Source organism: Sinocyclocheilus rhinocerous, unplaced genomic scaffold (assembly GCF_001515625.1).
Source record: "Sinocyclocheilus rhinocerous isolate Xijiao unplaced genomic scaffold, SAMN03320098_v1.1 scaffold285, whole genome shotgun sequence".
Classification (NCBI taxonomy): Eukaryota; Metazoa; Chordata; class Actinopteri; order Cypriniformes; family Cyprinidae; genus Sinocyclocheilus; species Sinocyclocheilus rhinocerous.
Genome location: NW_015630288.1, coordinates 839918 through 854502, shown reverse-complemented (window position 1 = coordinate 854502; position 14585 = coordinate 839918). Strand labels below are relative to the sequence as shown.

The 14585-nt window shown below is 36.7% G+C and overlaps 1 protein-coding gene across 4 annotated transcripts in view; it reads left to right on the top strand.

Moving 5' to 3' along the window:
- The window catches only part of LOC107739978 (zinc finger protein 618-like), a 68061-nt gene that overhangs the window by 23772 nt on the left and 29704 nt on the right, over positions 1-14585 (top strand). For all 4 annotated transcript variants that reach the window (XM_016552247.1, XM_016552246.1, XM_016552244.1 and 1 more), the window contains exons 4-7: positions 778-855; positions 2332-2379; positions 2534-2623; positions 4202-4273. In XM_016552247.1, coding sequence (XP_016407733.1) covers positions 778-855; positions 2332-2379; positions 2534-2623; positions 4202-4273 — 288 coding nt within the window. The remainder of the gene's footprint in view (positions 1-777; positions 856-2331; positions 2380-2533; positions 2624-4201; positions 4274-14585) is intronic.

Sequence of the window (14585 nt, the reverse complement as noted above, 5' to 3'; positions counted from 1 at the left end):
CTTAGCTATGCATATTACTAATCAAAAATTAAGTTTTTATATATTTACGGTAGGAAATTTACAAAATATCTTCATGAAACATGATCTTTACTTAATATCCTAATGATTTTTGTCATAAAAGAAAAATCGATAATTTTGATCCATACAATGTATTTTTGGCTATTGCTACAAATATACCTGTGCTACTTAAGACTGGTTGTGTGGTCCAGGGTCACATACTGTATCTGTACGTACTAATATGTTGGGGGGGGAAGTGACAAGTTGTTAAGTTGAAGTCTCCGCCTGCTTTATTGCCTAATCTACTGTTTTATGTTTGTCACCCATTTGTTTATTCATTTATTTTTCAAGGGTCACGAAGCACAAAATTTTTCTGAGATGTTAATGCTTTCACTGCCACCTAAAACTCATCTGCCAGTGTGATGATAAACGCCAAATATTGGCCTTGGCAATATATTGCTTGATCAATAGTTACCATGACTTCAAATAGTAAACAATTAATAATTAATAGATGAGTATTTGTAGAAATATTTGAAAGAATGCTTATTTGAATACATTTGTATTAGGGCTGTGCGATCGCAAATCAAATCGCAATCGCAATATCTGTCAAAAAAAATCGCAATGTGATATTTTCCCCCAAATCGCACAGCCCTAATTTGTATCTTTTTAACTTCTCTTTCCAAGGAACACCACTCACAACTTTGAGCACAAAGCTTATGATAAAATGTAAAGCATGTTATCTGCCTGAAGGTGTAATTACTTTTCCCTCTTCTCTTACAGGCTCTTACATTTGTGGAGTATGTGGCAAAAAGTACAAGTACTACAACTGCTTTCAGACGCACGTCCGAGCTCACACAGGTGCGTCCTGCTCTTGACCTAATGAATCTGGATGGGTTGGTTGTGATATCTGTAGGGTTGAGCGTCATAAACCAGTTCATATTCACAACTGCGAATAAAATTGATTTAGCTGCATTGTGACGGGGCACTTTGAAATAATATGAAGACAAACAAATACGCCATATAATCCAATTCCATATAATTGTCTTGTCTGGTTAAATGTAACACCAAACATCAGATTCAGAAACAAAGGACAGTCAGTTAACAAATCCTTATGTTCTAAGGCTCATGAACCTTAAATAAGTGTTTCAAGGCACTTTCCACAAATAGGATACAAATTGGTCACCCATTACTAAAACTAAAATATTACACTGTTGCCACTGTACTTTTCCCCACATTTCAGAAAACATGAGTTTAATTACTTCCTGAATCAATAAATTGTTTTTTTCTTAAATATTGTTAATGAATGATTCTGTGTTTTTTTTTTTTGTTTTTTTTTTTTTTTTTTTTTTTTAGATTGACACAAATTGCAAATGTATATTTGTAGTAATCATATAAAACCTCATATAAAATTCAAATAAAATAAAACGGGTCAAATTACATTTCAGTTGACATTTTCTTGAGCACTGAGCATTTGTTGAAAAAAGGAAAAATAAAACAGACAGATAGATAGATAGATAGATAGATAGATAGATAGACATTCAAATTAGTGTTCTGAAATAATAACTGATATAGTACATAAAGGGGATGTATTATTATGTAGTGCATATACACAACTATTCCAATTTTTTGTTTTTGTAATTGATGCTTTTATTCTGTTAGAATGCATTTAATTGTTTAAAAATGACTTTGAAGACATTTATAAATACCTATTTCTGTTTCATAAAAATGCTGTACAATTCAGACTATCTGTTCATCAGAGAATCCTCCATGTGCAAAATGTAACAGCTAATGCAATGTAGCGTTTTAAGATTTTGAGTTGTAATTTAATCTCATGCTTTCTGCAGCACGTCTCATTGGTGTTATTAGCTTGTAAAGTGCTTCTCACAGACCTTACAGACATTCTGCCAATTTGAACCTATTCTTCTTATTTTCTGGTGTCAGTGATGTTCTCTACCTAAAGGGTAGCAGCATCTCAGTCGCATTGTTAAAATTTTGACGTCAAAATGTACTATAAAGTGCATTTGTACTTAATGCCATCTTAGATTAAAAAACAAACACAAAAAAACACTGATTTACAATACAAAGTTATGCTTTTTGGTTGTTACATTGGTTGACAGAAGCATGCATTTCTTTCAATAACATCAACATATCTTTTCAAAAACTTTTGAATGGAAGTGTAATAATTATTGGGTGACGAATGCTTCCTTAAAAGTGCTGAACTGAACTGAAATCATTGAACTGAAATCCAAATTATAACCAAAATCATCTAATTTGACAATTTTCGTTACCAGTTTATATATTTGTGTGTATTTTGTGTGGTTTCTTGCTGTTCAGAGACCGAGGCTGCTGCTTCTGGAGAAGGAGCATCTCTGGGAATCAATAGTGAGTAGCATTTATTCATGGGACAGATTTTTGTATAATTGTCCTGGATTTTTCTAAATTAAGTGGGTGAAGCTGACTAGAGTTCTTCCCAACATCTCATCACATAATGATATCTTAAGTTTCTGTTCATACAAGTCTTTGTTTTCTAATCCAGGTTCTTTCCGCTATACATGTGACGTATGTGGAAAAAAATACAAGTACTACAGCTGTTTTCAGGAGCACCGAGACCTCCATGCAGTTGATGGTAAGGCTGCATATTCACTTGATTTGTAATATATCCAAACTGTTTTTTTTTTTTGTCAGCAAGCATTTATGATTGCTGTTCAATTAATCAGAAGCCTTCATTTAAATCACTGAATAATGTTTCAAGGCACTTTCCACAAATAGAGTACAAATGGATCTCCCGTTACTTATTTTAATTAATTTTATGGGCACAAATTCAAATTTTTTTTTTTAATAAACTGATAATTGGTGTACTAGATAAATATATATTGGTAAAACTTTAGAATAGGGAACAATTCTCACTATTAACTAGTTGCTTGTTAGCATGCCTATTATTACCATATTGGCTGTTTATTTGTGCTTATAAAGCACATATTCTATATGACCATATTCTACATCCCTAATCCTACCCAATACCTAAACTTAACTACCTTACTAACTATTAATAAGCCGCAAATTAGGAGCTTGAGGCAAAAATCATAATTAATGGTTTGGTAATAGCGAGAATTGGACCTTAAAATAAAGTGGGACCAATATTAAAATGATATACATATTGTGTATTTACTTTCCCCCATTTAAAAAAAACAAAACAAAAAAAACACATTATTGTTACTAGGATCAAGCAAATGTTTTATTTATTTTTTTTAATTTATAGGCAATATACAGTTAACCACTGAGTGATAATGTATTTATACATGTCCCAATTTATTTATTCATTTATTTGTCATGGGCAAAATCTAAGATGTGCAAAAAAAAACAACAACATTTTTTAAAATTATTTTAAATACTTCAATCCTCAAATAATTTAAGCTTTATTTATTTATTTTATTTTTTATTTTTTTATGCATTTCTGATTTAGTTTTATCTCCAACATACTACATTTCAGTTGAAAGTCAACATTTTCTGAAGGTTGAGCACTGATCCTTTGTGGAAAAAGGAAAACGAAAAAAAGTTCCAGATCATATCTTGTACAATATTTGTGGGAAACAGTGCTACAATTTAAAGGGGAAAATATGAAGTAAGCTGTTTTTACATTGTAAATAGAACTTTGACCAAAAACCTTCCTAATGAACAGTAATCAAAAAAAAAAGAAAGAAAGAAAGAAAGAAAACACTCCGGTTTCTCTCACAACTTGCTTGATCTTGATCCTACAAAAAAAAATAAAAAAATCCCCATAAAAGCTGATGATAAATATGTATAACCATCTTGACATTTATTTCTAATCATAAAGGACAACTTGACGTTTGTTCTTTTATTATGTTATTTCACAAATGAAGCATGGGTTGTAACTCCAGCAGCAATAAAACCGAATGAAAGATGAATTTTCTAAGATGGTGTTTGAGGAGCTATTGATACATTATAAAAGCATCACCCCCCCCCTTCACTTCTCTTTTGTAAATACTCTTACACTATTTGTAATGTCCAAATACTAGTTTTTAACACTGCTAACACCACTGACATGAAGTCATTATTAAGACCCACACTGGGAAAACCAGTGATTTTATGTTGTCTCCAGAGGTGTTGAGTACAAGATTGAGACTCCAACTAAAAAGGCTACCTTACTTTCACTAATCTTGCGTCCTCTTGTTGTGTTGTCCAGATCCGTATGATCACGTGATACCAGTAGAAGACCTTAAAGAGGACACTGAATCCTACCAGAAAATGGGACCAAGTAAGAGTTCTTAAAATGGTTTCCTTTCTTGTTGGTCACTTTGTTGCTTTAGTAGCTGACTTACGGGACCTCCATCCAGGAGTGATGACTCCTGAATAGGGCTGGGCGATCAACAGTATCCTATTGAGATCGCGATTAAAGTGTATGTCAATACGATGATAAGCTCAAGATCAGTCAGTGTCCTGAGATGCACGTTTAGGACTACAGATGCCCATTAGCTGGACAAACCTGAAATAAATGTTTTTTTTAGCGCTACTTGAGCATATGAAGTGGCATTTTTGTGACAGTTTTTGTCAGATGTCAGATTTTGTTGCTTACATGAAGCATGATTCAAATGTGAGTTTAGCAAGCAGTTTTTTAGATTATATGATTTCTCCAGCCAAGTAGATAGGACTTGGTCTTGGATGCCCGAAATAGCTGCCCAGAGCCGTTTCAAATATGGCCATCAGGGAACAGACTCTCCTTTTAAAGGGACTTTGGTTTAGTTTACTACACAAACTCAAATACACGGGATGCTAATGGTGTTTTCAGTATCTGAGGACATGAACACACACACTTCATCTCCAGAGCTGCCATGAGAGTCACTTGATCAGATTTACATTTGAGAAAAGCATCAAATGCACACTGAAATTAACAATCTTCACCACAAAGTGTCAACATAAAAGTGTGGTTTAATGTGAAGAAATTATGAAATATATTGCTGTTGCATACTAAAAAGTAATAATTATAATATTAGGAATAGCATGCAGCCAAGATATTTTTTCATCCATGTTTAAATATATATGTAATTTTATATATAATTTTAAATGTATTGATGTTGTGCTGCATCTTATGTGATAAAAAAAAAAAAATCTTGTTGTAATTGAATTTGTTATATTTTCATTTGGTTTTAAAAGATTGATTTGTAAAGTTAAAGTTTTATTAATTCTTTTCTTTAGACACCATTTTTAAGGATTCAGGATTTAGGGAAAAAATAAATGGATTTGATGGGACCCTAAATTAAAAGGTAACTTACTCTGTGGAGTTTAATTGTGAACAAACAATGTCTAACAAGCATGTGCAAAGCATTTCCTTTACGATTACTGGCTAATAAATATCGTGATGAATATTGATATTGTATGATATGAAAAAAAGTGATCGTTTTTTTTCATTGATTTTTTTCATGTCATCCAGCCCTATTTCTGAAGACCAAAAAGAATCATGCAAATTAATTGTAAGATACCGCTTAAGCCTCAGTGTGCATATAACCAGGCTTTGGCACAATTATGATCAGATTATCTGTCTTTGTGGTCGTACTCTTGTTGTGTAGTTGCAAATGAGAGTCTTCTGCACAAGTGATTAGAGCAAACTTGCTGCTCTCAGTTTATTTCTGTCTCTGTTGGACATTTAACACTGATCAAAATTACGCTGATCCCAAGTTATATGCATGTCAGCATGTACACCTGTATGGGCACAGCTCAAGTGCAGTAAAATAAACACTGTGAAAATGCAACATTAGTGCACAGAAATTGATGTTATGTATAAAAGCGACAACTACTGTAATCTGACAACTATCTTTAAGCCCCTTTATATTTCCTGATGTCACTAGCTTACCTGAAATCGCCTTTCTGAAAGTTCTTCTCAACTTCAACAGTGTGCATGGCTTCTAGCAGCCAGCAGTTTACTCAATTTGCACTTGTCTGTGCTTGCCTTTTGTCAAAACAGGTTTTAGCATCATTAACATGTTCTTAAAGAAGTATGAATATACACCAGCATATTCTTGTAGTTGTTCCTCAATATCTCATATGGGTTGTCATAATGTTTGAGAAATTTGGAAAGGCTGACTATTTGATCTGGCTGTAATGGTTTGTATGTAAACCGTTTTCTTTCTCTTTCTTGTGATCATTTGTTCTCCTTCCCCCAGTCCATCTTCTGTGGCTCCCTGTATAACCTAAACCGGCCTTAGCAAATGTTTTGTTATTGCATGGAGGATCTATCGATCGTTCTGTCCACTCAGAATAGTAAAAACTGGAATTCCCAGCATCTGCATCTGCGTATCTGAATTGCTTTGTGGATCAACAAACTCAGCCCCCGGAAACATTTAGGTTCAGGTTTTTGAAGTGAGGTTCTTTTACTTTAGCCTCTTGCTCCAAAGTTTTGAGCTTTCCATTTACCACTCTCAATTGCCCAGTTAGCGTATGTGTGTCCTATGCCTTAAAATGCTAGCAGCGGACAGCATGAAACCCACAAAATTAAGACTCATTGAGAGCATGCATCCGAATTACAGTTGTGCTCATAAGATTACATACCCCTTGCAGAATTTGCAAATATTAATCATTTTAACTAAATAAGAGGGATCATGAAAATTGCATGTTATTGTTTATTTGATATTGTCCTGAATAAGCTATTTCACATAACAGATGTTTATATATTCTCCACAAGACAAAAAAAAAAAAACGGAATTTATAAAAATGACCCCGTTCAAAAGTTTACACTTAATACTACAGAATCTTAATACTGTGTGTCATTTCCTGGATGATCCATTACTCTCTCCAAAAATCCTCCAGCTCTTGCACATTCTTTGGTTTTCCAACATTTTCTGCATATTTGAACCCTGTCCAACATTGACTGTATGATTTTGAGATCCATCTTTTCACATGGAGGACAATTGGGGGATTTATACATAACTATTATATAAGGTGAAAACATTTACTGATGCTCAAGAAGGCAACACAATGCATTAAGAGCTGGGGGTGTAAACTTTTTGAATTGGATGATCAGGGTAAATTGTACTTTTTTTTTGTCTTCTGGGAAACATTTAAGTATTTATGTAGCTTAAGTGCAGAACCAAATGGGAAAAAAAGATATTTAAACAAAATAAGAAAAATGTACACATCATCATCCTGCTCAAAAGTTTACACCCTCTGGCTTTTAATGCATTGTGTTGCCTTCTTGAGCATCAGTAAATGTTTCTACCTTTTGTAATAGCTGTGTATGAGTCCCTCAATTGCCCTCAGTGTGAAAAGATGGATCTCAGAATCATAGTCAATGTTGGAAAGGGTTCAAATATGCAGAAACTGTTGGAAAACCAAAGAATGTGCAGAAGCTGGAGGATTTTTCTGAAGAACAGCAGGCAGTTGAACTGCTCAGGACCAATGAGGGACTCATAAACAACTGTCACAACACAGAAAAACGTGATCGTGGATCATCCAGGAAACAACACCGATTATTAAGGTTCGAGGGTATGTAAACTTTTGAATGGGGTCATTTTTTATGAATTCGGTTATTATTTTGTCTTGTGGAGTATATGTAAATAGCTGTTATGTGAAATGGCTTATTCAGGAGGGTACTAAATAAAAATAACATGCAATTTTCATGATCCCTCTTATTGAGTTCAAATTATAAGAACATATTTGCATGTTCTGCAAGGGGTATGTAATCTTATGAGCACAACTGTATGTTCAAAAGCCACTTGACTTTTTCAAAAGAAAAGTTGATCAATATCATGGACCGCAAACTCGTTTTGTAAAAGCCAGTACAGCAACAGTGAAAGCACAACTGGCTTCTTACAAAATTGCCTATCGCGTTGCAAAATGCAAGAAATCTCATTACAGAAGATTCTTCCCACTGCCATAGATATGGTGTCAGTTATGCTTGATGAGGCGAGTGTCGCAGAATTAAAGACTATCCCAGTGTCTAATGACACCATCTCAAGATGAATTCACGATATTGCAAATGACATTGAGGGACAGTTCATTGAGAAAATTAGAGTCTATGAGGCCACTGATAGCAACAAGGAGTTTGTTAATAGTGTATGTGTGATTTGTTGATTTTAAGTCACTGAATGAGGATTTTCTGTTTTGCAAATACATCCCAAAAAGAGCAACAGCTGATGAACTTTTTAAGATTATAGATTCGTAATTGACAGAGGATGGGATTCCGTGGGAGGACTGCTTGGGAATTTGCATGGACGCCACACAGACCATGGTGTATTACAAGGAGTATTACAGGCGCTCATCGAGAGTCGCACCCAGAGCGCAGTGGACGCACTGCATTATACATCGAGAAACACTTGCAACATGGCAGTTAAGCCCTACATTAAATTATGTTTTGTCTGCAGTTGTCAATTGCGGTGAACTACATCAAAACAAGACCATTGAAATCACGACTTTTTTCCGTGCTCTGTGAGGAGATAGGAGCCGATCACACTGCTGTGCTGTTTCACAGTGAAGCAAGATGGCTCTCCAGCCAGCAAAGTGCTATCCAGAGTGTTTGAGCTCAGGGAGCAAATTTTTTTTTTTATGCATTTGAGAGGACGTCTGACTCAAGCATGAGGCTAAAGTTCCCTTCACAAACACTTTGTGAATTCTGGCTTAGTGTGGAGAGGGAGTTCCCACTGATAGGTCAGAACACTGTTGAAATTCTGCTCTGCAAGTCCTATCTCTGCGAAGCAGGGTTCTCTGCAGTTGCTTTACTGAAGACAAAGTACAGATCTACACTTGACATTGAACATGATTTTTTTTTGTCAACATGCGGCAGATTTTTTTATAGGTTTGAAGAGGAGGCATGACCAAAAAGGTTTTAGTACCAGTGGTTTAACCGGGTGACCGACCGAACATTTGAAGTGGATCAAAACCTTTTATCAAAGTTGTCCTAAAACTAAAACCAAAATGCGTTCTTGTCTTAGGAAAACTTTTTACTTTTTTGATCCACTTAAAATGTTGACTACTGTAGAGTGAGTGTCTTGAATGTTTTTTTATTCCCCATAAATTGTTCTCTCTTTTCTGTCCAGGTAGCATATTCAGAGTTTTACACTAGCTGGGCAAACACCACTTGAGACACTTTAGGAGCCTTTCTTTTGGATTTCAGTCTGCAAAACTTAAGTTTTCTGATCAACATACTCCTTTGACGTTTTAAAAGTGTATTTATCGTTTCGTATAAAACCTACCAAACTTATTTTTATTAAATGCCTCGCTTGAAACATGAGTTTGTGCATTATTTGTTTAAAATAATCACTTGTTTTAGATATATAGTTATTCAAGGCAACGACATTTAAACATTAATACGTGTGGCTAAATTGTCCAAGTAATAATTGGGGACACTATTGAACTGAATTGTGGACATCCAGATGCTGTCTAGGTAGGAGGCTCGCTAGGTTTTGAGACGCAGCCCGAGTTCTCATGAAAATTAATTGCTGTTCTGACTCGCGAAACTCAAAGAAAGTCTGATGACTTCATGCAAACATATCAAAACATTTATGAGTTTCTCAAAAAACGTCACAGTTTATTCTTAATCTAGCGAGCCTGTGTCTCTATTCGGCTACCTTACCTGAGACTCCACGTCCACCGCCGCGTCGCTGTTCCTCAGTCGGTATTCCACTTTCTTCCCGTTGGCGCGAGGCGGCGGAGTCTGCACGCTGTTCAGCATTCCCTTCTCTATCATGAGCAACAGGCCTCCGGATGCCACGATGACGGCGAACGTCAGCACCGAGGGAACGACGGCGGAGTGTCGGCGAACGGTGGACGCGCTCACTGGCGGTCTGAAGTGGACCAGGGATCCGCTCGCTCGTTTAATCCCGTACTCCTTCTTTCGAGGCGGCATAGTGAATCACATGCGTACAAGAGTCTGTCTCCGTCCGGTTATTGAGGCTCAGTGACTCAAAATACCGACAGATCAGAACACGTCCATCGCTTCAGTGAAGCAGCTAACCAACTTCTGATTTCAGTGCTTTCTGTGAAAAGTGGGGGAGGGGGGAGGCTGGGGAGCTTTTTGAGAGAGCATGATGGGAAATGAAGTATTGAGCAAGGGGGGCAAGGTGAGCCGCTTTGTAAACTGAAGTAAAGTGCAGAAAACAAAGTAGCTAGAATTACCAGCTTATGCAAACGAAAAGTGAAATAAGAGAAAATGCACTCAAAGAATTGTACTGCTGATGATTATGAATGATTATGAATATAGAAACGTACTAAAATGTTCTTTAGTCGTACAGCCTCTCGTGCCTTGTATCTCCTATAAAACGGTATACTAAATATTGAAAATTTGAGTTTTTTTTTCTTTAATTAAAACGTAGTTTTCAAGGACCGTTCACAATAACGTTAACAGTAACCATACAGTTTTAAAAATCGTTCTCGTTCACACCAAGAATGATTTTCTGCTTATTAGGCTATAAACTTGCGCTGAAGTTGTCGCCTGCCGCTTTAAATTCTCGAGCTTTTTGTGAACTTGAGTCGAGTTGATTTGCTGACAGTTTTTGTGATTGAAAGTGATTGCAACTCTGTGTCGTTATTGTTATAGCTGTGGTGTGGACTCACCTATCCCCATAGACAGAATGACTATTAAAACTTTAATGTTTTCATCCTCTGTGTGAACAGGCTTCAATGGGGAGTTCCAAACCACAATGATAATGATAAAGACGCAGAAGAATCACTTTCAGAGCAGTTATTTTTAACTGATGAAGAATAAAAACATCAGAATTACTACCCAACAACTTAATGTTATGGTCTATTGGTTTGGACGCTAATAAAGTTACTTATATTATTGTTACTTAAGTTATAGGGGTTTATTTTTGTGAACAGACAAAAAAAAAAAAAAACGGAATTTATAAAAATGACCCCGTTCAAAAGTTTACACTTAATACTACAGAATCTTAATACTGTGTGTCATTTCCTGGATGATCCATTACTCTCTCCAAAAATCCTCCAGCTCTTGCACATTCTTTGGTTTTCCAACATTTTCTGCATATTTGAACCCTGTCCAACATTGACTGTATGATTTTGAGATCCATCTTTTCACATGGAGGACAATTGGGGGATTTATACATAACTATTATATAAGGTGAAAACATTTACTGATGCTCAAGAAGGCAACACAATGCATTAAGAGCTGGGGGTGTAAACTTTTTGAATTGGATGATCAGGGTAAATTGTACTTTTTTTTTGTCTTCTGGGAAACATTTAAGTATTTATGTAGCTTAAGTGCAGAACCAAATGGGAAAAAAAGATATTTAAACAAAATAAGAAAAATGTACACATCATCATCCTGCTCAAAAGTTTACACCCTCTGGCTTTTAATGCATTGTGTTGCCTTCTTGAGCATCAGTAAATGTTTCTACCTTTTGTAATAGCTGTGTATGAGTCCCTCAATTGCCCTCAGTGTGAAAAGATGGATCTCAGAATCATAGTCAATGTTGGAAAGGGTTCAAATATGCAGAAACTGTTGGAAAACCAAAGAATGTGCAGAAGCTGGAGGATTTTTCTGAAGAACAGCAGGCAGTTGAACTGCTCAGGACCAATGAGGGACTCATAAACAACTGTCACAACACAGAAAAACGTGATCGTGGATCATCCAGGAAACAACACCGATTATTAAGGTTCGAGGGTATGTAAACTTTTGAATGGGGTCATTTTTTATGAATTCGGTTATTATTTTGTCTTGTGGAGTATATGTAAATAGCTGTTATGTGAAATGGCTTATTCAGGAGGGTACTAAATAAAAATAACATGCAATTTTCATGATCCCTCTTATTGAGTTCAAATTATAAGAACATATTTGCATGTTCTGCAAGGGGTATGTAATCTTATGAGCACAACTGTATGTTCAAAAGCCACTTGACTTTTTCAAAAGAAAAGTTGATCAATATCATGGACCGCAAACTCGTTTTGTAAAAGCCAGTACAGCAACAGTGAAAGCACAACTGGCTTCTTACAAAATTGCCTATCGCGTTGCAAAATGCAAGAAATCTCATTACAGAAGATTCTTCCCACTGCCATAGATATGGTGTCAGTTATGCTTGATGAGGCGAGTGTCGCAGAATTAAAGACTATCCCAGTGTCTAATGACACCATCTCAAGATGAATTCACGATATTGCAAATGACATTGAGGGACAGTTCATTGAGAAAATTAGAGTCTATGAGGCCACTGATAGCAACAAGGAGTTTGTTAATAGTGTATGTGTGATTTGTTGATTTTAAGTCACTGAATGAGGATTTTCTGTTTTGCAAATACATCCCAAAAAGAGCAACAGCTGATGAACTTTTTAAGATTATAGATTCGTAATTGACAGAGGATGGGATTCCGTGGGAGGACTGCTTGGGAATTTGCATGGACGCCACACAGACCATGGTGGGGAAACAAGGAGTATTACAGGCGCTCATCGAGAGTCGCACCCAGAGCGCAGTGGACGCACTGCATTATACATCGAGAAACACTTGCAACATGGCAGTTAAGCCCTACATTAAATTATGTTTTGTCTGCAGTTGTCAATTGCGGTGAACTACATCAAAACAAGACCATTGAAATCACGACTTTTTTCCGTGCTCTGTGAGGAGATAGGAGCCGATCACACTGCTGTGCTGTTTCACAGTGAAGCAAGATGGCTCTCCAGCCAGCAAAGTGCTATCCAGAGTGTTTGAGCTCAGGGAGCAAATTTTTTTTTTTATGCATTTGAGAGGACGTCTGACTCAAGCATGAGGCTAAAGTTCCCTTCACAAACACTTTGTGAATTCTGGCTTAGTGTGGAGAGGGAGTTCCCACTGATAGGTCAGAACACTGTTGAAATTCTGCTCTGCAAGTCCTATCTCTGCGAAGCAGGGTTCTCTGCAGTTGCTTTACTGAAGACAAAGTACAGATCTACACTTGACATTGAACATGATTTTTTTTTGTCAACATGCGGCAGATTTTTTTATAGGTTTGAAGAGGAGGCATGACCAAAAAGGTTTTAGTACCAGTGGTTTAACCGGGTGACCGACCGAACATTTGAAGTGGATCAAAACCTTTTATCAAAGTTGTCCTAAAACTAAAACCAAAATGCGTTTTTGTCTTAGGACAACTTTGAACTTTTTTTTGATCCACTTCAAATGTTGACTACTGTAGAAAAATGCATAGAGGAAGCTGAAATTTGAATCTCTGCTACTGAGGACAGCTACAGTAAACACGACACTCATCTAACTGCCATGAAGAAAACAGTGGAACTACTACGGCTTAAAGTAGACAATCTGGAGAATTGTGGCCACTGGAAAAACCTACAAATTGTTAATCTTCCAGAGAATGTGGAGGGCTCTGCTTCTCTTGCAGACTTTCTCCAAGCATCCCTTCTGACTTTAGTCAGCCCACCTTCTGATTTCCCTCCTTTGGAGGTTGAACGCGCTCACTGAGCCCTGGCTCCCACTCCAACTGTGAATAAGCCCCCGAGAAGTGTCCTGGTGTGGTTTCTTTAATACTCCCAAAAAGAGGCTGTACTCAAGGCAGCTCTAAATAAGCGTGACATACATTATGACCATTTTAGTCTACAGTTTTATTCTGACTTGTCTGCGGAAGTTTTACGTAGATGATGAGAGATGTACCGTGGCTTCACTTATCCAGCTCAGCTCTGATGTTTTCACGAAGGGCAGATTAGTCTTGATTAGAGGTCGACCGATATAGGTTTTTCACTGGCCAATGCCGATGCAGATATTTAGAAATCAGGGCAGCCGATGGCCGATATATGATGCCGATTTTTTTTGGCCGATAGTTTTTTTTTTTTCCTTCATTTCATAAAAGTGAGTTTGCGTAAATGATTAATTGCAGGGTACAAGATAGTAACAGTAGTAGTAGTAGCTTATTCAGAGTAATAATACATGGCTCAAAACTTAAGCACCTTCTCAAAACAGTTCTGAAGAATGCTTTTTGTTTATGTTTGCTGACAGATGCCAGTGTTTCCCACAGACTTGCAAATGCAAATTCATTCTCCGCCAGCAGGAGGCGCTGTTGGAGCGGGAAATATAGTGGTTTCCCCGGTAACGGCTGTAATCAAATAAGCACTGCGCTTACAAACGCTACTTTATCAGGCATTACTGGAAAGACGAAATGAAAATGACACCGAAGCTTTTCTGAAGAGGGTCATTTTTTTTCAAAGATACATTCATATAAAAACCACCTGCGCTGCATTTTAATTTTGAAACGTGCAGTGATCAGTTTATTCTACGAAGTAATAACTCAATGTATGGGAAACAATGGACACTGCTATAAGTCAAATGGCCAAGTGATAACAAAAATAATATTACACAGCCTGCTGCTCATAACTTCTTAAGAGTGCACTGGCCACGAGTGATGACATAGTGGATGCTATTGTCAGACCTACACACACATTTCACGTGGAAAGTTAACGTGCGCGTTATAATCAGCCCAGAAGTTTCGTCTGAACTGCATAGTTTCTACTTTCACATGCAAATTACTTGTTGCACTTATGAATATGATAACTTTCCGGCATCAATTCTAGTAGGGTAAAACGTAATTACGCTTTCGAAACGGTCTGTTTTGCCCTGCCATCATTAGCTGAAGCTGTGTGTGAACAAGAAG